Source organism: Alligator mississippiensis, chromosome 2, assembly GCF_030867095.1.
Source record: "Alligator mississippiensis isolate rAllMis1 chromosome 2, rAllMis1, whole genome shotgun sequence".
NCBI classification, from domain to species: domain Eukaryota; kingdom Metazoa; phylum Chordata; order Crocodylia; family Alligatoridae; genus Alligator; species Alligator mississippiensis.
The window spans coordinates 148,217,417-148,244,938 of record NC_081825.1 but is presented as its reverse complement, the minus strand read 5'-3'; the positions used below and the strand labels follow the sequence as shown (position 1 = coordinate 148,244,938).

General features: G+C 41.1%; 1 protein-coding gene across 8 annotated transcripts in view; it reads left to right on the top strand.

Moving 5' to 3' along the window:
* Positions 1-27,522, top strand: part of WDFY3 (WD repeat and FYVE domain containing 3) — a 378,134-nt gene that overhangs the window by 328,405 nt on the left and 22,207 nt on the right. For all 8 annotated transcript variants that reach the window (XM_059722254.1, XM_019479325.2, XM_059722256.1 and 5 more), the window contains 13 exons: positions 2,590-2,758; positions 3,339-3,502; positions 10,047-10,195; positions 10,577-10,697; positions 11,216-11,301; positions 16,439-16,519; positions 18,120-18,174; positions 18,542-18,661; positions 19,559-19,676; positions 22,051-22,157; positions 23,007-23,160; positions 24,746-24,837; positions 25,161-25,373. In XM_059722254.1, coding sequence (XP_059578237.1) covers positions 2,590-2,758; positions 3,339-3,502; positions 10,047-10,195; positions 10,577-10,697; positions 11,216-11,301; positions 16,439-16,519; positions 18,120-18,174; positions 18,542-18,661; positions 19,559-19,676; positions 22,051-22,157; positions 23,007-23,160; positions 24,746-24,837; positions 25,161-25,373 — 1,629 coding nt within the window. The remainder of the gene's footprint in view (positions 1-2,589; positions 2,759-3,338; positions 3,503-10,046; positions 10,196-10,576; positions 10,698-11,215; positions 11,302-16,438; positions 16,520-18,119; positions 18,175-18,541; positions 18,662-19,558; positions 19,677-22,050; positions 22,158-23,006; positions 23,161-24,745; positions 24,838-25,160; positions 25,374-27,522) is intronic.

Here is a 27,522-nt window from a genome sequence, read left to right as displayed (position 1 = left end):
TAGTAATGGGCAACAGTTATCTTTGTAGTAAGGAAAATTAACAGCACTGTTGCATTATTTTTTTTAAATGATGATGAGCATTTGGAAGTTTGGAGTGTGCCTCTCCCAATTGTAATTAACTGTGGATTGTAACCAAATTGTTGATGGAAACAAGGTCAAATGTTTTCCTTCAAATCCCCCCATGGTAGAAAAAAAGATCATTGTAATGTGTTTTAAGCTTCAAAATACCAGACATGCCTCAAAAATAATCAAGACTTGGATGCTGTTGGCCCCTCCGCATATTCAAATATTGTTACGCTTTCCTATTAAATTATGTTTTAAGTCTTGCCCATCACTAAGTACGGTATGCAGTTCGCATTCACTTATTTTGTAATAAGCTTCTTGTTTAACTAATGCATATAAAATAAAAGCAGTTAAATAATATAAAGTATTACATATGGTGTATTTAGGATGGTTATTCTCATCTTTCCTTCAGTTTAATTCTGTTGTTTTTTCTATAGGTTCTTCAGTTATTGCCACAAAAGTAGTATGGCAGTGAATTAATTTAATTTCAGCAAGTGTAATCCTGGTTTCTGGTACAAAACTATCAGGACGTTTAATCTGTCACATTCCCCTTACGTGAGCTGGCATATCTAAAAAGATGCATTCCCTCTTTTAGCTCATGAGTACAGTTGGCCAACTTCATCTGAAGTCAGGTAGAAGTCATGGCAGGGTGGCATCTTACAAGACTAGCTGGTTCAGAGAGGCATAAGCTTTTGTAAGCAATAACCTACTTCAGTAAATGCTCAAAATAGGCTGTCATCTGTGAAAGTTTATGCCTCTGAATCATTTAATCTCTAAGGTGCCATCCTGCCTTGTTTCTTTTAGTTCAGCGATAGTCTGAGGGGAATAGAGAAGTCTCCATTTTGTTAGCCATCATCTTTTGATCATTCAACACTTTTGTAGATATGCTAATTTATCTACTTCACTAATTTATCATTTTGCTGCCCAAATATTTACAGATGGATCACATGTAGACTAACTTTTTAAAAACTTGTGGTTTTGTATTTCCAGTAACTAAAACTGCAGAAGGGAATGCCTAAACTTATTAAAATAGCTGATGGCAGGTGGTACCATGCTGGTTTTATGATGATAATTAAAGCATGGATAGGAATAATTTTTAGGTTACATGGGAAAGGGTGCTGCAAGGTATGTATTTTTTTTTAATTTCAGAGTTTAATTTGTATGGGTACTGAGAGGCAGTTAGCGATCTTAATCTGAAGGCAGGCAGAATACAGGGCAGGGTAGCACCTAAGGGTGCCTGTAGACATGTGGGGGGACTGCTCCGGTGCACTGTAATTAGAACACGTTGGAGCAGACTCTATTTAATTAACTGAGTCTGCTAGTGTGCTAATTAGCATGCTGTAGCCACCTCATGTCTCATGTATTCAGTGTCCCTGCGCTTCGAAATGGCGACAGGGGCACTTTAACTAAAGCTTGTCAAATGAGCTTTAATTAAAGCACCCTCCTCCACCACCATTTTGAAGTGCTGGACGCTGAATACACACAATGCTGCAGGCACTTTAATTAGAGAGGCTCTCAGAGCTGCTCTAATTAAAGTGTTTGCCCCTCCTCCCACTCCTGGAGCACGTATAAAGACGGTCTTAGAGACTAACTGGTTCAGAGAGATGAGCTTTTGTAGATTACGATATAGTTTGTCAGTTGTCTTTCTGAACCAGTTAGTTTCTAAGGTGTTGCCTTGTCGTGCTGTCTGCTTCAGTACTGGGTATTCTAACCTTCTAAGCAACAGTCAGAAATGAAAATCTTCAGTTTAGATTCCAAATCTATCTTTTCTCCATCAACAGAAAGTAATTTTTCCTTTTGGGAAGGAAGGAAATCGTTCATTTCTCTTCCTTTAACTTTGTTTCCGCAATTTTCCTTCTGTGATCATTCAGACACATTCAGTCTCCTCATTTTGTAGTATCTTGTACTCACTGAAAGATATGCATTGCAATTAAGAGTTTACTTTATTAAATAAGACATCTCAGGCCACTCCCCTACCACCACTAGTTTCTAGAGGATTTTTTGTTTTTTGTAGTTAAATCCCCAAAAGTTTTCTGAGACCAGCAACCCCTTGGTTTATGTCAGGCTTAATGCATCACAAGTGTTTGTACATCTTTATCTTCCCTTGAGGCAGAATTTTATTTAAACTAATGCCTGAAGAAAAAATAAACTATTTAATGAATAAGCTGCTCCCACTTCAGGGATCGATGGAATATAATAAAACATCCATCTGAGATAAATACGCTTAACTTGAAATGCAGATTTATCAGGTCTTTTGTGACAAATCATAATGCACTGGCCATATTTATTAGCTCTATATTACAAGTTTTTCTGCAGACAGTGTCCCAGTTGGATCATTATTTCAGAGACTGATTAGCTTCTTTGCACATATTTTTAGAAATGGAATCTTAAAGCTTTCTCTTTATTGTTTGTAATTAGTTTAGGATTTACCTCAGGTAAAGGTGCGTGTACCATGCTTGCATATTCTTGAAAACTATTTGTTTACATTGTTGGCTAACCACAGGCTTTCTTTTGACTATTTCTAAGAAACCAGCTCGTTACCGAAGGGCCATAAGCTATGACAGCAAGGAATACTACATGCGCCTGGCTTCTGGGAATCCTGCTGTTATCCAGGATACTATAGAAGAGAATTCAGAGGGTGAAGCCACTCAGCAGGAGCCAGAGCATGGGGAAGATACTATTGCTAGAGTTAAAGGTTGGTCATTTGTTCCAATAATCTGTTTGAGGCTAAGTTCTCATATTTAAATAGATTTCTACTTGCCTAAGTTTGGTTTCTTCAATTTACTCTTCCTTTGAAGTTGACCCCAAGGGTCCTGTCGGTTCTCATTCTACTGCCAGAACAGCAAGCAGCCAATTCTGAGGTTCCCGTGTTTTGCTAAGTGACTAGTCTAGCTGTTGACAACCATAGCTAATAAAACTGTTATGAAACTATATACATGTATACACATGTGCAAACACATACACTTTTCTCTCCCTCTTCCACCCTTTTTGGTTATTTGGATTAGTCAGGATCACAAAATGACCATGCCTTCATATGTTATATTAAAAGCAAGACTCAGACCAGATCATGTTAAAAGATGTCCCAGGAACAAAAGGGCAGTAGTACTGCTAATGGGAATTAAAGGATACTTGCAAAACTGAAGCTTCTGTGGTGTTGAAAACCACACTTCAGTCGCATTCTAAATTTGTGATCATTACTTACATATGTACAGGCCCTCATGCTCTGCCCCCAGTCCACCAATTTGGTCACTGTGTCATTGATTGCCTCTACACAGGTCTTGTAAAGCCTCCACTGAAGCGATCTCGTTCTGCTCCTGATGGAGGGGATGAGGAGAACCAGGAACAACTTCAGGAACAAATATCTGAAGGAAGTTCTATTGATGAAGAAGAGAAAACTGATAATACAACATTGCTTCGACTACTTGAGGAAGGAGAGAAGGTACCATACGTTAGAAACACCAAACATTTACTGTGTTCACATTTCTACATCATGCTTATCACATTAGAAAGAGAATAATAAGCCTTCCTAAAAGACCTCTCCAACTCTGCCCTTTAATCTTTCCCAGAAAGTTGTCCCCCTCCCTCTCAATACCCTTTTAAAACAAGCAAGTCTTACAGTGTGCCGTAAGAGTTACTGGTGTGATCTTTGGCTCTAGTTCAGGGAGAGAAAGCAAGTTTCTGAGCTTAGCACATCACACTTGAGAGGTTTTTGTCACTAACCCTTGCTAGTTTAAATGAAAGAGTTATTGGCTTAGGCCTTCCCAGCATCTGCACCAGGCATGTTATTACACAAGAATAGAAATATCTGTAACTAATTCTAATCCACAAACCATCTTGGCCACGTCCAGATGAGTGCAGCTGTGTGACCACACAGTCAACCTCTGTGGCCCACTTTCAGTTGTTCTCCACACTGTAAGGGAGCAGCATGGAGGGTTTTTTGAACCCCTGGATATCCAGGTGTTGAAAAAAAACCACGGAAAAAATGTGGAGTGGCGCATGCGGTGGCAGTGTGCATCATCCAAAGCGGAGGCTGGATGGCAAGAGCTGCACTCTGCTGCAGGCCAGGCTCTGTGCAGCAGGATCGTTGCTGCTGCAGTCTTGGGAGGCCCCTAGGATCCCAGGTAAGACTACCCTACTCCACCTGGGGTAACATGTCGTGCACCAGAGCATGCATGGCACAGACATTCCCTGGGGGCAACTAGCAGCAACACAAGGTGCACTGCTGCTAGTTATCCCTGGGGAACCAAACATCCACTCATGTCTGGATGTCACCAAGATTTTCTTTCACTTTTAACAACAGGCCTTTGCAAGAAAGTAGTGCTTATGCAGTAAGTTTGACTCGTCCTGCCTGTTGTCACCAAGGCAACAAAATTTAAGCTGCCTTTAGTAATGTGCATCAGGGAGTGTATGAGGTGGTATTTTCCTGCAGGATGCATCTGCTGAACATTGCTTAATTTGCTTTGGTAAAGGAGGTGATAGTGTTCACTGGGAAAATGTGTTGATAATACTTGCGTAAAGTGTTAGCTCCACAATTGGAGCTTACTTTAAACCATCCTGTAAATCCAGTCAAATCTAGTTTATAAGATTTCTTGGTAAATTATGCAGCATACAAGAAGTCAAAATTCAGCATATCTCCATCACCCCCACAATTACTACACCCCACAACAGAACCTTAACATTCCTGGACCTTACACCTGCACCTGCACCAAGTGCCATGATGGAAAATACTTAGGTGAGACTGAACAGCAACTGCACGCCAGAATGAACGCACACTGGAAATCTATCAAAGACAAGAATATCCAATTACTTGTGGGGCACATTTCTCACAAGAAAACCACTGTCTCTCAAATCTCTCAGTAATAATCCTCAAAGGGAATTTACAAAACACTTTTCACAGATGAGCCTATAAACGTCACTTCATCACCCTCCTGGATACAAAAAATCATGGACTAAATATAGACATTGGATTCATGACGCATTATAAACCTGCCTAACATCTGACTCTCCAGGTGCCTCTCCACTATTTACCAGCAACATTAATTCCCTCCCCCCTCCCCCCCCCCAGTCTCTCATCCACTCACTCCTCAATTTACATCCTCACTGACTGGCTTTCTAGCACGCACACCAGCCTATGGCTTCTTTACTATTCATTCCATCCAGGAAGAGCACACCGACTGCAGATGCTTCCTCAGCCTGACGAAGGGTATTTATACCTGCAAGCTTGTTAAGAAGAATTTTTTCCAACTATTTGAATTGAGTCTAATAAAAGATAGCAGGTTTACTCCAAGAGCGTTTTCTGCCTATGTCCTTAAACCAACACGGCTACAGCCTATATCTCTGTAGTTAATACTTCACTTTCTGCACAGCCTAGCCTTGATCAGTTTTCAAGCATTTATTGTACCTAGTTGGAACATTCAAAAAACTACAAAACAGTGGAATAGTGAATAGCAACAACACTTCATTAAGAATGTCCAATTTTCTGAATATTTTTACATTAGAGCTCTGCTAAGGAAAATCTCAGGCCTGTGCCACTCCCGTCCCTAATGCAGTACAGGCTAGGTTGTAAACACCTAGGATAGCTACAGACGTTCAAAAAGCCCAAGGCGGAACCAAATTAAGTTATGTGCTTTTTTGTAAGCAGCATAGTTTAGATTGGTAGCAAACAGAACACACATTCACTCTTTGGTGGGGGGGGGGGCTGGACAAATCTTAGACCGGGTTCTGCCATTTTTAAACCAGTCTGTATATGCCAAACGTCTGTTCCGTTATGGGTATAAACTGGTTTCCGATCACTTATATTGGTAAAAGTGAAATGTCTGTACATGGCCCTAGGGCAGCATTTGTATAATGCAGAGGTCAGCAAAACCTGTTTAACCCAGATAGCGTGTTTATTATTGAGGTAAATCCTGAGTATTTTGGTGATGGATACATAGGCCCCTGGTAGACATTGCATTTATTGTACAATAAAAAGTAACATGCCCACAGTTCAAACAATGTATTTCATGATAAGAGGAGTGAGCCTGCCTCAAAGTTATTGCTCATTGAATGTGGAACTCGTTTGCAGTAGGTTATGCCTCGGGCATTAATTTGAACATCTGGTATGTTATTTAGACTTTCTGCTATCCCACAGTGCTCTGCTCTTTCTCCTCCCTCTCTAAGTACATTGCTAAACTAAACTGAAGTGCATGCTCAAGTGCTTTTATGAATCGGTGTTTAAAGTCAAGCTGCAATCCATAATGCTTAATTCAGATTAATCTTGATATCCATTTTCTTCATACCATCCTTCTGTAGTATGTTTCTAAAGGAAAAATTGGTACAGGGTGATCTGGACCAGTAGTTCTCAACCTTTTAGGCTCAAGGCACACCTTGATAGACTTGAGGCACTCTTCAGAAAATGCCAGCTCTTAGTTGTCACTTGTGTTTTTTGACTACAGAAAAATAATAGAGCAGTTCTCCTGTTGCAAAGGACCCAGGTCATAGCAGTTCAGAATGCTTTTAACACTGGGGCTGCATCCAGACATGCAAGTACATGTGGTTTGCGGTGCTGCAAACCTCTTTGCGGCGGAACAAACTGCACGAGTTGCACATTAATCAGTGCATGGCATTGCTGATTTGCAGCGTTGGGGCAAAATTTGCTACTGGGATTTCCTGGTAGCAAAAAAAAAAAAAAGACCCTGGAAAAACAGCACAGACAACAAAGTTGCGTTTTTGTCCCAGCTCTCCCCGAGATGGGGCAGCAGGCAGCCCACAGTACGGGGGCTCCACAGCTCTGCATTTGTCTCAGCGCTCGCCACTGTTGTCTGCACGTTTTTCCAGATTTTTTGTTTTGTTTTTGCTACCAGGAAATCCCAGTGTGCTGCCGGCTCCCCTATCTCAAGACGCACTGAACCCCAGCCAGGTGGGGAGTAGCTGGCTGGGGCACAGTGTGCCTCAGTGCAGGAGCTCTGTAGCGTGCAGAGATGGGGCAGCCCTGGCTGTCTCCCCGCCTCTACATGCTGTTCCCTGGCTGGCCGTGGCACAGGGTGCCTCAGCATAAGGCATGGCTAGCCCCTGCTGAGACTACAATGTGTCATGCTGCAAAGCACATGGGCCAGGGCATGCTGGGGGTCACAACTACCCTTCATTGGAGCTATATATAAATGGCCATCCTAAAACTTTTAGGTATCAGTATGAATTATGACACTTCATTGGGAAGAATATTTTGTTACACAGCAGAACCAATGGCAAGGTTTGTAGAGCACAAACCAGCATCATCACATTTCTTATGTCAACACAAGTTCAGGGTAGATTTGTAAATTTGAGATCTGTTAATAAGTATGGATAGCAAACACGCTAGTTAAGTGTGACTAGGATTACTCTGAGGACAGAAGAGTCCTGCTGCAAGTCCTTGGGGGTTTTGACTGGATTTCTTTCAAAGAAATTTTGCCTTGACAAAATTCTTGTCTAATTAGCCTTTTGACCAGACCTGTTAGCTTAGTGGAGGAAGACTCTTCCAACTCTCAGAACCTCCTCAGGTCTGCAAAAAGAAAGAGGTCTGCCATTCCCATGAGAATGGAAAATATGCTGTTGTCAGCTGCCCTGTAGTCACTCTTATCCCAAGATAGTAAGTACCAAACAAAAACAAGCTTTATTACATAAGACAGAAAAAACATAAAGGGATAGTCAAGCTTGGAGACAGATACACAAAACAAAACTCTTATCTCAAGATACTCAGTAAGTCCTCTGTTTCCAGCTACTAGAAATCCTGCCAGCTTTCCCTAGACTATTCATTAAATTGGCCCAGTAAAAGATGTCCACAAAAATCCTTGCCTCTTGCAGGTGTTGTTCTCTTTTGATATGCATCTGATGTACTTTCCTTTTAAATGCATTTGGCCTTTATTTAATATGCATCCTATTCCAGGTGAACATTCTAGAGGTTTGCTTCCTTCCAGTCTGACAGGTATACAGGCCACACACAGCCTTTCTGATGTGGAAATAGTCATTGTCTAGTGCAGTAGTTCTCAAACTTTTTAGGTTTAAGGAACACTTAAGCTTAGTTCAAAGGCTCCTTGTGAAAGAAAATATTTGTAACCAGTTCTGCGTTAGACCATTGTCTGGAGAGAAAGAAAGGGGGGGAAAAGCTTTATACTTTTTAGAAAGTTAAATTATCTGTATGTGTATCACAAGAAAGTCTGATCTGTACAAGTTGGGACTTTCTGTTCTTCATTCCAAAAATGGATGGGCAGAAGGCAGGGCATGATGAATATTAATGTAACAAAAGTTATAAGATTGGGGGAGATGGGAGGAGAGGGTAGCCCTTAACACATTACTGTACTTAGTATGGTAAACATGGGGGAGAAATAAGCTTCGTCTTGGAGCTGAGAACCAGCGCTCTGGTCCTGACCTGGGCTCCCGGGGCTGCGGTGAACATTCTAGAGGTTTGCTTCCTTCCAGTCTGACAGGTATACAGGCCACAGCCTTTCTGATGTGGAAATAGTCATTGTCTAGTGCAGTAGTTCTCAAACTTTTTAGGTTCAAGGAACACTTAAGCTTAGTTCAAAGGCTCCTTGTGAAAGAAAATATTTGTAACCAGTTCTGCGTTAGACCATTGTCTGGAGAGAAAGAAGGGGGGGAAAAGCTTTATACTTTTTAGAAAGTTAAATTATCTGTATGTGTATCACAAGAAAGTCTGATCTGTACAAGTTGGGACTTTCTGTTCTTCATTCCAAAAATGGACGGGCAGAAGGCAGGGCATGATGAATATTAATGTAACAAAAGTTATGATCGGGGGAGATGGGAGGAAAGGGTAGCCCTTAACACATTACTGTACTTAGTATGGTAAACATGGGGGAGAAATAAGCTTTGTCTTGGAGCTGAGAACCAGCGCTCTGGTCCGAGCGCCTGTCAGGCCAGGGCTAGGGCCTGGGATATAGGGCAACAGCATGAGCTGGGGATTTGAAAATGTATCATTTCCATGTAAGGAATCTAATTATTGGTGGGTCTTTTTAAATGTGAAGTCACCTTGGATTTGGGTAAATAAGATATATTGAGTCCTTGCTATACAGAGGACCTGTTTAGAGGACCTGATATATTTTTGTAGAAATGGAGTGACTTCATTTCTGGACATCTTTATTTAAGTAAAAATAACATATTTATATAGCTTTTTAGCATGACTTATTGTAGGACAAATGATCTGATCAACATATCCATTGTGTACTATTCAACTTGAGGGATATAGTGAACAAAAACTGAAATTGTGATTCTATGGTTCTTTTATAAGTAGTTATAATACATTTTTAAGTGAATGTCACCCACAACATAGAGTGGGTGGAATTAAAATGGTACATCTAACTAAGCTGGAGCAGCATCTTTAGCTTTCACAGTCAGTGTCTGAAGCTCTGGTTAAACATGGGGGTGGTGGATGAGAGAGGGAAGGTACGGTTTTGCAGGCTTTCCATGTACTACTGTTCATTAAGACTGTGGCTTTCCAGCTCTTGAATAAGTACAGTGCCCTCTGCTGCCTTTTACGAAAATGACAAGTTGGTTAGGTATTTTTAATGACAAAATTGGAAATCACCTCTTCCCTTTTAAACAGCTTTTTGTTGCTTATCATTTGAACAAGGAGTATACTATTCTTTTAGCTGATATTAGTGACCAGCTGCACCTGCATTGGTAAATATTCCTTCTACTTTTGAATGCCTGTATTTATCTTACTGCAGTCCAAATGCAAGAGGGAGAAAAAAGAATATATTTGTACAAAATTATATATCTATACACACACTCTCTAAATCTCTTTTTATACAGAGAATGTTTCTAGGTCTTTAATCTTATGTTTCTTTGTATACATTTTTTATTACTGAAATAAGTAGTACAAAATTGGCATGTCTACAAGTAAGGAAAAAATTGTAAGGGAGAATAAAATCTATCTTCCAACAAGGCAATAGTCTCAACCTCTGTCAAGATAATGAAGCTGCTATTGATAAGCATATGGTTTTTGGTTACAGATTCAGCACATGTACCGCTGTGCTAGAGTTCAAGGCCTTGACACCAGTGAGGGGCTGCTTCTCTTTGGAAAAGAGCACTTCTATGTCATCGATGGATTTACAATGACAGTCACCAGGGAGATACGGGATATTGAAACACTGCCTCCAAAGTGAGTAAATTAATGAAGAGTCACAAACAGTTTAGCAGTCTCGAGTGCTGGATAAGAAATACTTTATGCGAGTGTAATGACTAGAACTATTATGTCAAGCTTAGGAAGGCACAGGAATTGAGCCTACCTCCATTCTTATGGCTTGATAAACCCAGAATTCTACACAAACCTGTGTAGTTCCAAAATTTGTTTTCTTCAGAACACTGATATCATGGTCATGATTTTGGCAAAATATTATGATAACTTTTGAGGAAACATTTTAGACTCTTCCATTCATGCACTAGAATGGGTTTTACTTTGTATCTTGAGCCTTGCCTTGATTTAACAAACAGTCTTTATTTATTGGTGACATAATATTCACCTTTTCGTGGTTACTTACAGCATGCATGAACCAATTATACCAAGGGGAGCAAGACAGGGTCCAAGCCAACTCAAAAGAACGTGCAGCATTTTTGCATATGAAGATATCAAGGAAGTACATAAAAGGAGATATCTGTTACAGGTAACTTGTTTTATTGGGGATGAGAAGCAGGTGGAGAGATTTTAGCCACAGTCCCACTATAATTTGCAGAAAAAGGGCCATCTTAAAAAAACAGAAACTTTCATTTCTACAAGTGTACTCGGTCCTTTAGAGAAGGAGGCTACTTAGTGCACCAAAATATGTATTGAGATGCTCAACATTAGACATCCAAGTTTGAAAAGTTTAGCCCCACTGTATTGGAGGACAGTGAATTTAATAGTTCTGGAGGTAGACTAACAGTGTTGGGTGGGGGCATTTTTAAGGTGCATTTGTCATCAGCATTTTGCTATGGCTAAACTGATGTCAACTGTGAATGAAGACATTTCTGAATTTAAAAGGACAGGCTAGTGCATTACTATATATATATATATATATATATATATATATATATATATATATATATATATATATATATATATATATTTTTTTTATTTTTTTTTTTTTAACAACATCTCTATAATAAGATTTTTCTCCCATCTTCCTCCCACCCTCCGCCCCAGCCGATTGCTGTTGAAGTTTTCTCAGGAGATGGACGGAACTATCTTCTTGCTTTCCAAAAAGGAGTTAGAAATAAAGTCTATCAAAGGTATTGCAAGATGACTTGAATTGCTGTGATGTAAACTGAATGTCATTGTTAGCGTGGGTGTTAAAAATACATGTTTGGGCCATATTTCAAATCAGTTCCTGATAGAAATATTACAATTAGTATAAGTTCCATGGAAAGGCTTCCATGCTGCACTATAATACAAATGGAATATATCTTTATACAAGATATAGCAAAGCCTGAAAATACTATGTTTTGGACACTGAAAGGAAATTGTGCTAGTTAATTAATCCATCTTAATTGATAGTAGCCCTTGATTCATATGAGCTGATTTTCTTGTATCACACCTAATATATTGCAGGCATGAGGTCATTGGCACTACTTAAATATAGTCAATGAGGTTTGCTGCAAATCTTATACATAGTACACGTAGCATAGGTATACCTGTAATGTTCCGCAGGTATTTTCTCAAAGTGTTGGCTGAAGGCCTTCTCTGTTATAAGTGAAAAACCTGGGTTTGGATCATTCTCAAGTGGTGTGGGTATGTTCCATGGATTGTATTTTCAAGGTGTAAGATGACAAGAGATTTTACAGCCCAGAGGGATCCACCAAACCCTTAGTGAAGGCAGCTGTGTGTACAAGTAAAGTTAGAGTTTGTCTGTGGATATAGGTTTAAAAAGTGAGATTTCAAGAGTAAGCAAAAGTCCCTGGGCTACCAAGATACCCTAAGTCCATGACTAATGAAAGCAACCATTTCTTAGCAAAGGCAGTTCATGGTTGGATGAAAACTTGAGTATTCATCCTTTTCTGTTTCTAAAATCTTCCCATCTTAAAAAGTAAAGTAGCTTTAGTAAGTTTTTAGTCGGTAGTAGAGAGCTAACCCACCCCTCTGCTCCCATCACATTTCTAGAGTAGAAAGCAAATGCTCTGTCCACTAGAATTTCCCAATAAATACAAATAGATACATTTTGCAACAATGATTCAATTTCTCTTAATTCATCTGTTTGGCTTCTCAGCAGCCCAGTCTTCCAAGTCTTCCAAACTCACAAATTCTAGGTAGCTTTGGGTTCCTAGGGCTGCTTGCCAGGCTAAAACTAAAACTCTGTTTTGCAGATAATTTCAAACTGATTGGCTTCACAATGAAATATGATTTCAAAATACCAAAATCCTCCACAAATGGAATATATTTCCTCCTCACACATTTTGTAGGCAATCTCGCATCTTATTCTGACACTGGCAGAATAATTTAGGAAAAAAGTAGAGTCTGACTATTTGGACAGGGTATTGTACTTGACAGCAGTTCAGCAGCATGAGTTTCCAGCTTAAATGATTATCCATTTTTTCCTCTGACCTTACTCTCCCATAACTTCACTTTTTAGTCTGTAGACATAGGAGGCAATTCAGACTTTATCCAGTGGGCTTTAAAACTTGGCCACTTGCCTTCCTCCTCATGTAATGTTCTATGGCTGTTAGCAGTTCAAACAGAGCAACAATTCAGTGCTCCACTCTTAAGGCTGTTTGTAGTAGCCACTAGCATAGATTCATAGATTTGTTAGGGGCTGGAAGGGACCTTGCAGATCATCAGGTCCAGCCCCCCTGCTCTAGGCAGGAAGACAACTGGGGTTAGGTGACTCCAGCAAGGTGACTGTCCAGTCTCCTCTTGAAAACCTCCAGGGTAGGTGACTGCACCACCTCTGGAGGGAGTTTATTCCAGTCTGGACACCCTGACTGTAAAGGAGGTTTTCCTGGTATTAAGTCTGAAGCGGCCTTCCGGGAGTTTGTATCCATTAGTCGTGGTCTTCTCCAGGGGTGCCCTAGTGAACAGTTGTTTACTGAGCTCCTGATGCACTCCTCTGATATAGCGGAGAGCTGCTATCAAGTGGCTTGCCGTGCAAGTCCCTGATCATACCGGTGGCTCTTTTCTGGACCCTCAAGTTTTTCCATGTCCTTATTAAAGTGCAGCACCCAGAACTGGATGCAGTACTCCAACTGTGGTCTCACCAGTGCTGAGTAAAGCAGGAGGATCACTTCCTTATTTTTACACAAGATGCACTGGTTGATGCATGCCAGCATGTTGTTTGCCCTGCTGACCACCACCTCGCAGTGATGGATTATATTCATACAATAGTTAATCATTACCCCTAGGTCCCTTTTGGCCATGGTGCGAGTCAAGCTGTCACCACCGAGCCTGTATGTATGTTTAGGGTTGTTTGTCCCCAGATGGAGCACCTTACACTTGGAAGTGTTAAACTTCATTTGGTTCCGGTCTGCCCAACTCCCGAGCCTGTCCAGGTCCGCATGTATCTGCAACCCATCTTCTGGCTTGACCACACTGCCCCGTAACTTGGTGTCGTCTGCAGACTTGGGCAGCAAGCTTTTCACTTCCTAACCAAATCATTGATAAAGATGTTGAAAAGCAGCTGTCCAAGCATGGACCCTGAGGGACACCACTGGCCACTTTGTGCCAGGATGACACAGATCTATTCATGAGAACCCTCTGGGTCCTACCCTGTAGTCAACTTCTCACCCACTGAACCGTTGATCCGCTGAGCCCACAATCTTCCAGTTTTCCCACAAGGATATTGTGGGATACTACATCAAAAGCCTTTTGGAAGTTCAAGTATATAACATCTACCACATCTCCTGTGTGCAGGTGACAAGAGACCTGGTCACAGAAGGAGATGAAATTGGTAAGACAAGATCTACCCACGACAAAGCCATGCTGGCTGTCATTCACAATCTTACCTTCTGCAAGTGTATCACACATAGTTTCTTTAATGAGCTTTTCCAGGTTTTTCCTTGGTATGGAGGTTGGGCGGATTGGCCTATAGTTGCCTGGGTTCTCCCTCTTCCCGTTCTTGAAGATGGGCACAGTGTTGGCCTTCTTCCAGTCCTCAGGGATTTTCCCTGTGCACCATGAATTCTGAAAGAGTTTTGCCAGGGGTTCCATGATGACCTCATCCAGCTCCTTTAGTACTCTTGGATGGAGTCCATCCAGTCCTGCTGACTTATAAATGTCTAGTTTTTCTAATTGGTATTGCACCCAATCAGCATCCATAGTGGGGAGGCTGTCATATAAGGCATGTCCCCTATGAGCATTATCTAGCTTGACTTCCCCATGGTCTGGTGAAATACTGAAGCAAAGTAGGCATTCAGGAGTTCAGTTTTTTTCCTGAATGTCAGTTACCAGCTGTCCTGAGGTGTTAAGCAGGGGCCCACACTTCTATTTGTTTTCCTTCTACTGCCTACATATCTAAAGAAGGACTTCTTATTGTCCTTGACTCCTGTAGCTAACCTAAACTCTGTCACTGCCTTGGCTTTCCTGATCATTTCCCTGCAAGTGCTGGCCGCTGTTGTATAGTCCTCCTTGAGGACCATCCCTTGCTTTCACTGTGCGTAAACCTCTTTTTTCTTTTTTAAGAGGACTGCAATGTCCCTATTAAGCCAGGACGTCTTGCCAGCCCTTCTGCTGCCGTTCCTCTTTGCAGAAACGGTTTTCTTTTGTGCTTTGAGAATTGTATCCTTGAGCAGCAACCCCATTTGCCTTGCCTTCCTGGTCCTACATTGCCTCCCCTACTAATGCTCTGACCCTGTCAAAGTCAGCATTTTTGAAATCCAGGACTTGAATCCTGCTGGTTAATTTATTGACCTTGCAGCGGACAGTGAACTTGATAATTTCATGGTCGCTGTCACCCAGGTTACCCTCAATGTTCAAGTCACACACCACATCATCTCCCTTGGCCATGACCAAGTCTAGGAGAGCGTTACCTCTGGTTGGCCCTTGCACTTCCTGGGTCAGGAAGAGCTCCTTGATCACAGTCAGGAAACTGCATGAACAATCTGACCTAGCCAAGTGTTCCTCCCAATCTATGTCCAGGTAATTGAAGTCACCCGTGACAACCAAGCCCTTTGCATGTGCAGCCTCTGTCAGTTCTCAAGCAAAATTCTTCATAATGCTCAGCTTGTTCCCCTTGAACAGGCCTCCTGCTGAACTTCACCTTTATCTCTTCTCTCTGTCACTATCGCAGAAGGGCAAGATGTTCTTCAACTGTGACAGCCATCGTAGGAGCCATGGAAGGGCCTTCTTACACAACTGCCTTAGTCCACAGACTAGCAGCCTAACCAATGACGCATTCAGGCCTCTCCAATCCCCTGCAACAAAAATCCTTAAGGGACATTCCCACAGGGGCACAGGGCCTATCCAGTTTAGAGTCCTAGAGACAGATTCTCCTCGCTTTGGGGTCTTGTCCGTATGTTTTGTTAATCCACCCTCATCAGTCAAAAAAAGCGAAAACTTACAGTATTTGTCCATGTTTAAGTGGATATAATCACTTCCTGGGAAGACATCCTTGCCTTGTTTCTGTAAGATGACGATGTTTACCTGCACAATGGGTGAACAGGTTGCTCCCGCATATTATTCGAAGTAAGAAAAAATAGGAGGAAGAGGTCAGGCAAGACTCAACCTCTAAGGGATCTACGCAGGTCAGTAAAGAAAATGAAGTTCAGGAGGGAGGATCCAGGTTCTACTGCCCCTGATTTCTCCATAAGACCTCCAGTGTTGGTAGATCTGGCAGAAGCTCATCTCTGTGTTCCAGTCAGGTTCTGTTCATCATGTTGCCAGGTCCCCCGAAGAAATCGCCACTATAAATACAAAGTGTTACATTTCAGTATGTTCTCTGACTCTTGGGTATTCACAAACCATTGATAGCGATAATGGTTCAATTGAGAAGTTCAGGGCCTCATCTCTGACAGTTTTTAAGTAATATACTCATCAGAACATCGTCTCTAGGGAGCTCGCAGGAAGCCATCCAGAGAGCCCCTCCCCTCCTCCCCCCTCCATGCTTGATGGAGACAAGCTAATGATAAATCTGAGCTTCAAATCAAGAGAAAGTTTGGTCCCAGATAAGAAATCAGGTAACAAATGTCTGATGGAAAGCCCAAGAACCAACAGGAAATACTGCATATGTGGTAATGCTACATGTGTTAAACATGAGATTTAAATATCTGACATGTATTCATGAAGATTAAGGGGGTGGGAGGGCTTGTGTTAGTTCTTTAAAGAGCTTACATGTTTGCTTGGTAACAAGTTGCCACTTGTGCTTAATTTTTGTTACAGTTTCTCTCAAAAGCATGCAGGGAACAGAAACATAACTTTATTCTCCATCTATTAATGATACAGGTTTTTGGCTGTGGTCCCATCTTTAACTGACAGTTCAGAATCTGTGTCCGGGCAGAGACCAAACACCAGTGTAGAACAAGGGTAAGTGGTTCTTTTCATCAAAATGTATTGCTCACACTGTCAAAGGATAAGGTGTATGTTAAAGTATCTCTAGATCAATTCATTTCCTTAGTGCAAAACTATACCTCCTTAAGTCTGCAAGAGAACTGAAATTGCTAGTTATGAGCTGATCTTCATAAAACCTAAGAAAAGTGAAAACTTCTGTTCCCTCTTTTGATAAATGAACATTTGTTAAATTATCTGAACTTCTGTTCATTTATCAAAGGACTTGAAGAAGGCCTTTGACTTGGTCTCCCATGATGTCCTCACGACCAAGCTGGGGCACTGTGACCTTGACCAGTTCACGGTCTGCTGGCTGGGGAACTGGCTCTGGGATCGGGCCCAAAGAGTACTAGTTGATGGGAACAAATCAGTGTGGCACAAGGTTACCAGTGGAGTCCCCCGAGGCTCAGTGCTCAGGCCGGTACTCTTCAATATCTTCATTAATCTGGAATTGGGCATCAGATGCGGACTGGCAAAGTTCGCAGACAACGCTAAACTATGGGAGAAGGTGGACAGGCTGGGGATACAGGCCATCCTGGACACACTGCAAAGTGGGCGGACCAAAACCTGATGGCATTCAACATAGAGAAATGCAGGGTACTCCACCTTGGGAGAAAAAAAACAGCATCATACTTATAGGTTCAGCTGTGCAGCACTCGCTAGCACTGTGACTGAGGGAGACTTGAGGGTCTTGACTGACCACAAGATGAACATGAGCCACCAATGCAATGCCATGGCCAACAAAGCAAACCAAATTCTGGCATGCATCCACCGATGCATCTCAAGCAAAACCAGGGACGTCATCCTCACACTGTACTCGGCCTTTGTGAGGCCGCAGCTAGAGTACTGCGTCCAGTTTTGGTCCCTCCACTTCAGGAGGGATGTGGATAAGCTTGAGAGAGTCCAGAGGAGAGCCACCCGACTAATCAAAGGCCAAGAGTGCAAGCCTTACGAGGAGAGGCTGAGGGACATGAAACTCTTCAGCCTGGGGAGGAGAAGGCTCAGGTAGGACTTGGTGGTTGCCTATAAGTATATAAGTAAGTACATCAGGATCTGGGAGAACAGTTGTTCACCAGGGCTCCCCAAGGGATAACTAGGTCTAATGGCCACAAACTTCTAGAAGGCCAGTTCAGACTCAATATAAGGAAACACTTCTTTACAGTCGGAGTGTCCAAGGTCTGGAACAGACTCCTCCCAGAGGTGTTGCAAGCACCTACTCTGGATTCATTCAAAAGGCACTTGGATGTTTATCTTGCTGGGGATCATTTGATCCCTGCAGACTTCCTGCCTCTGGCAGGGGGGCTGAACTCAATCTCATGAGGTCCCTTCCAGCCCCTAATGTCTGTGAAATCTATGAACTCCAGTTATCCTTAATTTAAAATACTGTTGACATGCTGCCTATTTAAGTACAAAAGTAATACATCCTATATGAACTAATGTTATCACCAAATTATTTAATTGCAGGTCAAAATGGAGAAATTATTCTAATCATAATGCTTAAAGTTTGGCTATTATCTTAGTGCCAATATATTATTGCTCAAGAGGAAAATACTGACCGACACATCCTTCTTCCCATTAGGTCTGGCTTGCTTAGCACTTTGGTAGGAGAAAAATCTGTGACGCAAAGATGGGAAGTAAGTATGAGAATTTTGTTGCTTGTGTGTGTTGTGGGAGCATCCCAAATTATTTGTATATAGTGAAAGGGTGTTTAAATAAAATGTACTGTCATGTTCAGCAATTTGGAAAATATTCTATGGCATAACATTCATCTTGGCAGCAAATTGCTTTTCAAGATTTTCTGTTTCGTCCAGAATACATTAGAACACAAGACTTCCGCTATTAAAAATGAGAGACAAAAGAGTACAGTGAGCTTCAGAGATAAGACTAATATTTATATTAATCTGACATGTAATGATTTGCATCTGGTTAGTAAAGGTCTGCCAGTTTAAATGTTTGAATATTCTAAAGTAAACCAAAACACTATTATTTATTCTTCTTAAGAGAGGAGAAATCAGTAACTTCCAGTACCTGATGCACTTGAATACTCTGGCTGGCAGATCCTATAACGATCTCATGCAGTATCCCGTCTTCCCTTGGATCCTTGCAGACTATGATTCAGAGGTAAATATAACATCCTGTCTATGTAAAGCTAATGTTGTATTTGTTCATTTTGAAGGTTAGACAATGTTACAGCTGGTTTACATTTCCACAGTGAAGCTAAGGCCTTTCCAGTTTTCCAAATGATTGATTTCAGTTTCTAATGCTATGATATATATATATATATATATATATATATATATATATCCTTCCACTCTGTGGGCTACTTAAGGCTCAAGGTCTACAGTGAGACCTGTGCAGGCTCATTCTTATACCTGTGCAAAACTGCTGAAGTTTCCGGGGATCTGCCCCTGCCCATACAGAACTGGTTGGGAATATTAGACCATGGTCTTGCATGGCAACCTTATTATTAATACAGACATGAAAGCAGTAATGCCTTGTATTTGTTTCTTATAAATCTTTGCATTATTTCCCCAAAATGGTTCCCAGTGAATGTTAGGCCATAAACATTTTTATTTGGGACATGTCAAGGCTGTCAGGATCCTTGGCCCCAAGCTTGTGAATGTGATGGATTTGATTTTTGTAAATGGAAATGGTATTGTTAGTGTTAGCCTGAGCATTACCTCCTGGCAGCCATTCTGTGCAATAGATTGCATAGGTTGGCAGCTGAAGAATGGAGATAAGGAGCTGTCATGATGACTTGCAGCTGAGGGTACTTTTGTAGGAAATGAGGCAAAATGCCTATCCCTTGCCAGCATATCATAAAAGGCATCCTCTTAAATCAGACTGAATTAAAAAAAAAAAAAAAAAAAAAGAAGCCCTACAAATTGGCTGATCTGAATAATTCCTGTTGCTTTCAAAATTAGACCTGGGAAGAAAATCAATACCATGTCACCCATAAGGATGTTCCCACTGGTGCTTAGTGCTTTTACAAATGTGTCTGGGTTTTTATTTTTAAAGGAACTGGATCTTACGAATCCAAAGACATTCAGAAACCTGGCCAAACCAATGGGAGCACAAACAGATGAAAGACTGGCTCAGTATAAGAAGAGATACAAAGATTGGGAAGATCCTAATGGTAAGTGACTATACAAGTGCAGAACTTGGAGAGCACAGGTGACTGGGTTTACTTCTCTTCCTACAAGACCTCCCTTCAGACCTTTTGCACAGATGTATACCAAACCCTATAGGCCCGTCCAGACGAGCGCGCACGTGCCTCTTGCAGTGTCTCAAGCCCCTTTGAGATGCTATAAGAGGCAGGTGCAGGAGCCAAAAAATGTTCCCCATGCTGCAAATTTGCAGCACAGGGGCAAAATTAGACCCCTGGATATCTAGGGGCCAAACAATAGCTCGGGGGGAAAAAACGGGGCAGGGCACAGTCCCAGACTGTGCATTGGGGCAACCGGAGGCTCGGTCTGCCAGAGCGTCTCTATGGCTGACCCTTGCCCTACTGCTGAAGCACGCGGCTTGCTCATGCGGGGCAGGGAGAAGTGCAAGCTGCAGGGACCTGGACCCAGCTTGCCAGGTAAGTAGAGGGTTGAGGGCTGGAGGAGATTTTTTCAGAAATTCACACTAATTCGAATCAGCGACCAGAGCTTCTCACTGCCCTGCTGGCCACAGGCTCTAGCTCCCCCTGGCTGCAGATCCGGGAGAAGCCAGGCAGGGTTATTTTGCGCCAAGTGGCACAATTTACTCCGCAACAAAGTGCATGTCCGGGCACGTGCACTGAGGCAAAAAGCCACCAGCAAAAATTTGCATTGCTTCTATTTGAGCTGCTGCAAGCGCATGTGCTTGCATGTGTGGATGTGCCCTATGAGGAGAACACAAAGGGTAGAATGAGTCATACCAGTGCGCATTTTTAAAAGAAGCCATAAAATAGATGCAAGGCCCCCACTGAGGAATGCCCCTGGCATAGAAGGGCTCCTGACAGGCAGTACTGGCATATAATCCTCCTGGCATCTTCCGCCCAGGGTATCCCTGGCATGGGAGGATGTCAAAGGCTTGGTTATCTCTGGGCCCCAGCTGTTGTCTGGTATGCACTGCCATATAGGAACCATCACAGCTATAGCCCCAAGTTAAGGTTTCTGTAACTTGTTGCTGCTGTAATGTGAGGCCAGCCCATCTGCCCCAAGACCGGAAGGTATAATCCTCTCCCTCTTTAGGTGCCTATACCCATGCACATGTATCACTTCCCCACTGGGTTTCTATGGTATTTGTATAACAATGTTAAAAAGATGGTACTTGAAAAGAGAAACATGAGTCAGTCCATCAAGGATATGGAGAATACTACATTAAGAAACCCTGTTTGCTGCCAAAAATAATAAAATATAGTAAAGTAAAATATAGTATTTGAAAAAAAACCCTTTTCATAATGTAAAACACTGTTAAAAATGGACCACCTACTTACCCTCCTGTTCGCAATCACATAATCCCCGTGTAAAACTATGACACTTGCTTGAAAGGAAAAACATATTAGGAAAGCGGTATATTTTGAGCAGTTTTAATGTAATCTGCAAATGAAATTTCATCACATGACTAGCCTGTTCTTCGAAGAGTGTAGTTTGAGATCTGCTGAAATAAAATCAAGAATACTGAGAAATAGAAAACATTATTTCTGTAGACTTTTCTCCAGCCTTTTCCTTCCGCTTCCCAGCGTATATATTTAAGTAATCACCATATCTTTCATCTGAACAGCACAATAAATGTGGTAAAAAAATCTGTCATATTATATAAAATGTAACAATTGATTAATGGGATTAAACAACAGAAAATAAATTATTCAATGCTAAGAGTGGAGTCTGTGCATGAGCCAAAGCTTCTGTGAGGCAACATGCTTTCACAATTATATGCTTTTACCATATGGCCCAAGGCTTCTAATGCATGTTTACCTGTCATGTTAGTAGGTCACTGAAGTTTTAAAACTGTTGCTGTAAAATTATTGTGCTGCCTGACACCAGCAAGTGGCAAAGAATTGCACCCTTCAACATCCCACCACAGTTATATGAATATATTTATACAGATGGTTACTTGTTTTAGACAGTTTTAATGAACTAAAGTCTCTCCAAAACGTGTAGTCAACAGTTCTGAGAAATATTTGAGCCCAAGTCTTCCTTTACAGAAGAGGTTAAAAGTGAAAATGCTCCTTCAGCAAAAGTCTGTTTTGGAATGTTTCAGTAGTAATTATTAAATGTTTTGCTGGGCAAAAGACTACTGAGTGATAAGGAGTGGATTGCTGCCAAAAATTTAAGTAGCTGCAATTTCAATTCATAAAGTTTGAATAGTTCCACAAATGTGAAAGCTATTAGGACCAACTGCAGATGTGTTCAGAGTGAACTGCTTATCCCTGCCTGCCACCTCTTAAACTTATTACATTTTTAATTTAGTACAGATTTTACTATGAACATTTCCTCTGTATTTCCTCTTCATTTATGACTTGTGCCTTTCTTCAACAGGAGAAACTCCAGCATATCATTATGGGACTCATTATTCATCTGCCATGATAGTGGCTTCCTATCTTGTCCGAATGGAGCCCTTTACACAGATATTCTTAAGGTTACAGGTATATTGTAAAACTTACTTTTTCCTTGTTTCTTGCCTGTTTTAAATTTGAAATTTAAGTAGAAATGCGATTAATCAAGTAACTTTATTCTCACCGTTCTTGTCAGAGGAAAAAAAAACTATAGTTGCATAATATTCTTGATGATCATTATTAGTGTTCCAGAAAAGCAGAGCTGTTATGGGCAGGATATGCCGTTCCTCAAATCGAAAACAAGCATCTCAAAAATGTCTGTGGCACCAATCCTCAGCAGACACAAAACGTCTTTTTATAGTGAACTGGTGTCCCAAAGTCTGCTTTGTTCATCTGTTGATGATAGTATGTATCAGCTTCTCTGTGATTTTTCAAGTGTTGAAGGATTAATCTGTTCAACTGATGTGTCGGTTAAAGAGCTAATTTAGTATTAAGTGTAATATTAACCAAATATTTCTGTAGTCTGGAATTTTTTGACAGTTTGAGAATTAATTGGGTTCACAGTGCTAATTTTAAATATTGTCTTAGCTGGAAGCCATTGAGCGAGGACATTTATTTTCTTTGGGATAGCATTTCAACCAAAAAAACTAATATTTGGAATAGGGCTAGAATACTATTCTTTAAAAAGTCCCGTCAATATATGTTTCAATGCTTTCTATTCCTCATTGTTACAAAAAAAACATTTTTTTTAATTAGAAGCCACTTCTAGAGGAAGGCATAGCTTAAAAGCCCTTTTTGTTGAAGAAAGAATTGTGTTTACCATTTCAATAATAAAATGAAATGGCTAATCAGTTTCCACTATGCTTTTATAGATCTTGGCCAAATGTGCTATGCTGAGAGACGTTCTAATATAAAGATGCTTCTCATTTCATTCCACAGGGTGGCCACTTTGACCTGGCTGATAGAATGTTTCACAGTGTGCGTGAAGCCTGGTATTCAGCATCAAAGCACAACATGGCAGATGTAAAGGAGCTCATCCCAGAATTCTTTTACCTCCCAGAGTTCCTGCTCAATTCCAATAACTTTGATCTGGGTAGGCAAAAGCAGCTGATAGTATTTTATTGTGGATGTGAAAACAGTACAAGTCAGTCAGACATAAAAATTTAGTGAAATATGCGTAACGATTTATTTTACAGCGCAAAAAATGGCAACTGGCTAACAAGAACTAATACCTCATTGTTTATTATTATTATTATTATTATTGGAGTTTGTATGCCCCAGTGCTGTATATTTATGCCATACTGTATAGGAAAACCTGAATGGTTCAGGATACAGGAACTGTAGTTCCACAATAAGCTTAAACCTTTTGATGGTTTTCTTTTAGAAGACTAAAGCGAGACTCTGAAACGCTGAATACTCATTTTAAACAGCTTAAGTGGAAACTGCATTTCCAAAGGAAGCATTTTGTTTAAAACTGATTCTAACATTCAGTAAATTATGCTTTAATAGAATTTCTACAAAGTATATTTTTATTTTTTGCCACATAATCAATCATTGTTCAACAGCTGTTTCAGCAGTAGAGCCTATTGTCTACACATGCTGTGTCTTATTTTTTCAGCCTTGTATATGCATTTGACTGTGTTGACTTTTAGAAATCATTTTATAAAATTTATCTGAAGATTTTATTCAGTGATGGCCATTAATCTTCCACTATTTTTTTTTATCCAGCTGCAGTAAAATAGAACTAAACGGTTGGTGGGTTTGTCTCTAAAAGAGACAGAACTGACATAAGTGTTAAGGGGTCTGTTTTGCAACAGCTTGATATTGGTCACTACAGCACTGAATCATCTTTTTTTTCCTGGAACTTATGTGGCAAACTAAATAGTAATAGCAGAGCTGACAAATCCTCCTACCTTTTTAAAAAAATCAAACTGGCTGAAGCAAAAAACCCCTTTGTTCAGGCTTCCAGGCTCTTGGGAAATTCTCCAATACCAAATTCATGCACAGAAACGTAGTAACTGTTATATCTGTCTAGATGTATGGTCCATTTTAGTTTGACAGTAGCCAGTTCCCAAGGCTTTGCAAGTAGGTTTAAGAAACTCTAATAGAGTAATTATTGGCAGAGTTCCTTTTTAACCTCTATTGAAGGTTAGCTTATGCTCTGAAAGTCTTGTTTGTATCCTTTTATATCGTCTTTGTAATAAAATTAAAACCCCAGTCAGAAAAAGATTAAAAGATCCAGTTCTGTAAACTTAATTGATGTTTAATAGCACTTACAACCCCATGAACTCAGGATAGGGTTTTGTAGCACTTCTTGAATTAAGCAAGGTGGTGGTGGGGTGTCAGAATCAAGCCTGTGGGGTAACTGTTCAGTTACTCTCACAGGCAACTCCATATCTGTAAATATATACCAGGATATGCTACATTACCCTACTTACTCAATTCCAAGGCAAGTTGCCCCCCATTCATTATGGGGAAAACAAAGCCTCATCTTAGAACCAAGTATTGGTATAATTGTCTTTTTGGTAAAGGCTCTTGAAAAATCAGTCCTATAAACAATGAGCCACTGCAACTGTTGGAGGTGGGGGGCTATTTTTGTTTTTTGTTTTTTATTGTGGCAGTGGTGGTGTTGAGACACTGTGCATTTCTAAATTTAAAAAGTTCAATGTATTTTGTAGGTTGCAAGCAAAATGGCACCAAGCTTGGAGATGTGATACTGCCCCCATGGGCAAAGGGAGATCCTCGTGAATTTATCAGAGTTCATCGTGAGGTAATGGTCATTTTAACAGCAGCTACGTAAAGGTTATTTGGACTTAAACCCAAATCTAGCAAATTCAATGTGATCTACATGCAGTCCTTTTATAATGACCATTCCATTTGCCTGTGAGAGAGACCTTGTGGTTTCCATGGGCTGTCAAACAAGTGGCTGCTTCTCCCTGGTAACTGTAGGCTGAAGCAGCAACGGAGGGAGCATTTGTGCCACTTTTCACTTAAAGAGGTCACCTATATTCTGTGATTTTTATCCACCAGTCAGATAATAGATTCAGTTAGTAACTGACCTGCTCACTTTTAATGTATGTATCTGAATTACAGGCTTTGGAATGTGATTTTGTGAGTGCCCACCTGCATGAATGGATTGACTTAATCTTTGGGTATAAACAGCAAGGCCCTGCTGCAGTAGAAGCTGTAAATGTCTTCCATCATCTCTTTTATGAGGGGCAAGTGGACATATACAACATAAATGACCCATTAAAAGAGACAGCTACAATAGGATTCATTAATAATTTTGGGCAGATACCCAAACAGGTAAGAATGTTCTTTAACGTATTGCAGCTATTTGCCACATGTCCAGATCCAAGTGTTTTGACTGGAACTGCCATCTTGCATCAAAATTTTTAAGGTATTTAATACACGTCTGTTCATTTGCCTGTGGCATTGAATGGTGCCTTTGGGATTCATAAGTTTATTTCTACAAGTGAGATGACTAGCTCTGTGGATGCAGGGAGAGCAGTGAACATGATGTACCTTGATTTTAGCAAGACTTTTGATACAGTCTCACAACATTCTTGCAAGCAAGCTAAGGAATATGGGTTGAGTGAGTGGACTTAAACCGGCTAAATTGTCAGGCTCAAAGGGTATTAATCAATAGTTCAATGTCTTGTTGGCAGCCATTATCAAGTAAAGGCCCCCTGTGGCTGGTTTTATTCAATATCTTCCATCAGTGACCTGGAAGATGGGGTGGATTGCACCCTCAGCAAGTTTGCAGATGACACCAAGTTCTGGTGAATAGTAGGTATGTTGGAGGGTAGGGCTAGGATTCAGAGAGACCTCGACAGTCTAGGATTGGACCAAAAGAAATCTCACGAAGTTCAATAAGGACAAATGCCAAGTCCTGCACTTGGGACGAAACAGTCTCATGCACCAGTTACAGGCTAGGGACCAAATGACTAAGCAGCAGCTTTGCAGAAGAGGACCTGGGCGTTACAATGGAGAATAAGCTTAATATGAGCCAAAAGTGTGCCCTTGTTGCCAAGAAGGCTAACAGCATACTGGGCTGCATTAGTAGAAGCATTGCCAGCAGATCGAGGGAAGCTATTCTTCCTCTCTGTTTGGCACTGGTGAGGCCACATCTGGAATATTGTGTCCAGTTTTGGTCCCTCCACTACAGAAAGGATGTGGACACATTGAAGAAAGTCCAGCAGGAGGCAGTGAAAATGGTGAGGGACCTGGGATATGTGACTCCTGAGGAGAGGCTGAGGGAACTGGGCTTATTTAGTTTGGAGACTAGAAGACTGAGGGAGGTGGGGGCGATTTAATAACAGCTTTCACCTGCCTGGAGGGTGGTTCCAAAGAGGATGGAATTGGACTGTTCTCAGTGGTGACAGATGACAGAACAAGGAGCAATGTTCCCAAGTTGTGCCAAGGGAAGTTTAGGTTAGATTTTAGGAAAATCTCTCTCACTAAGAGGGTAGTAAAGTACTGGAACAGTCTACCCAGAGAGGTTGTACACACTCTATCCTTGGAGGTTTTTAAGGCCTGGCTAGACAGAGCCTTGGCTGGGATGATCTAGTTGGGGAAGGTTGTGCTTGAAGCAGGGGGTTGGACTACATGACCTCCTCAGCTCCCTTCCAACCCTAATTTTCTAAGTGTAGAATCACTTGCAGGTGAATCCATCCTTGAGTGATATGGGTATCTGGCATACTGTATTTTCTTTAAGTACCGTATACCCCCAGATCAGATATGTACTTTGTTTTTGAAAGGCAGAAAGTAGAAAATAAAAATGTTCTAGAGTTGTGGCTGATTGTATGACAGAGTAAGTCCTCCTGGAAACATGGACTGATGAGGCTTGTGGAATGGCAGGACAACATCCAGGCTAGGCCCCAGACCTTTGCAAGGGTAGTAACAAGACTATTTCTCCTATATGGCAAATAGTTCTTTATATAACTTCCTGTAGGTAATAAAATATTGATTCCACACCACAGGCCTCATCAAGATACCACAGACTGCATGCAACAGCTTACTTGCCCTGAGCCAGTTCAGTTGCTGCTTCAGGCACAAGCTACAGCACTCAGCCAATAGCTACTGCAGATTTTTTAGCAGCTCTGAAAGGGTTATTGCTAGACTCCAGCTCTTCTGCTTTTTGGACCAGAAAGAACTGACAGCCTCTCCATGCATGTATTCCTGCAAAGAAAAATCAGCTTCCCCACTTAAGATGCAGTTTGGGAGAGCTGATTTTGGGGAAAGTGTGTGTATTGTATGTGGGTAAATATGGTCAGTATTCTTGGAGTTTGGTTCAAAAGACTTTGAGTTTCTTTTCTTCTCCTTACTCTCCTAAAATAAAAATGACAAATCTAACAGACTTCAGTAATCAAAATGCTTATGTGTTGCTGTAAAGTGCAGCGCTTTATACAGTCTCCCTTGTTTTTTCAGTGTGATACAGTGCAACTTCGAGATG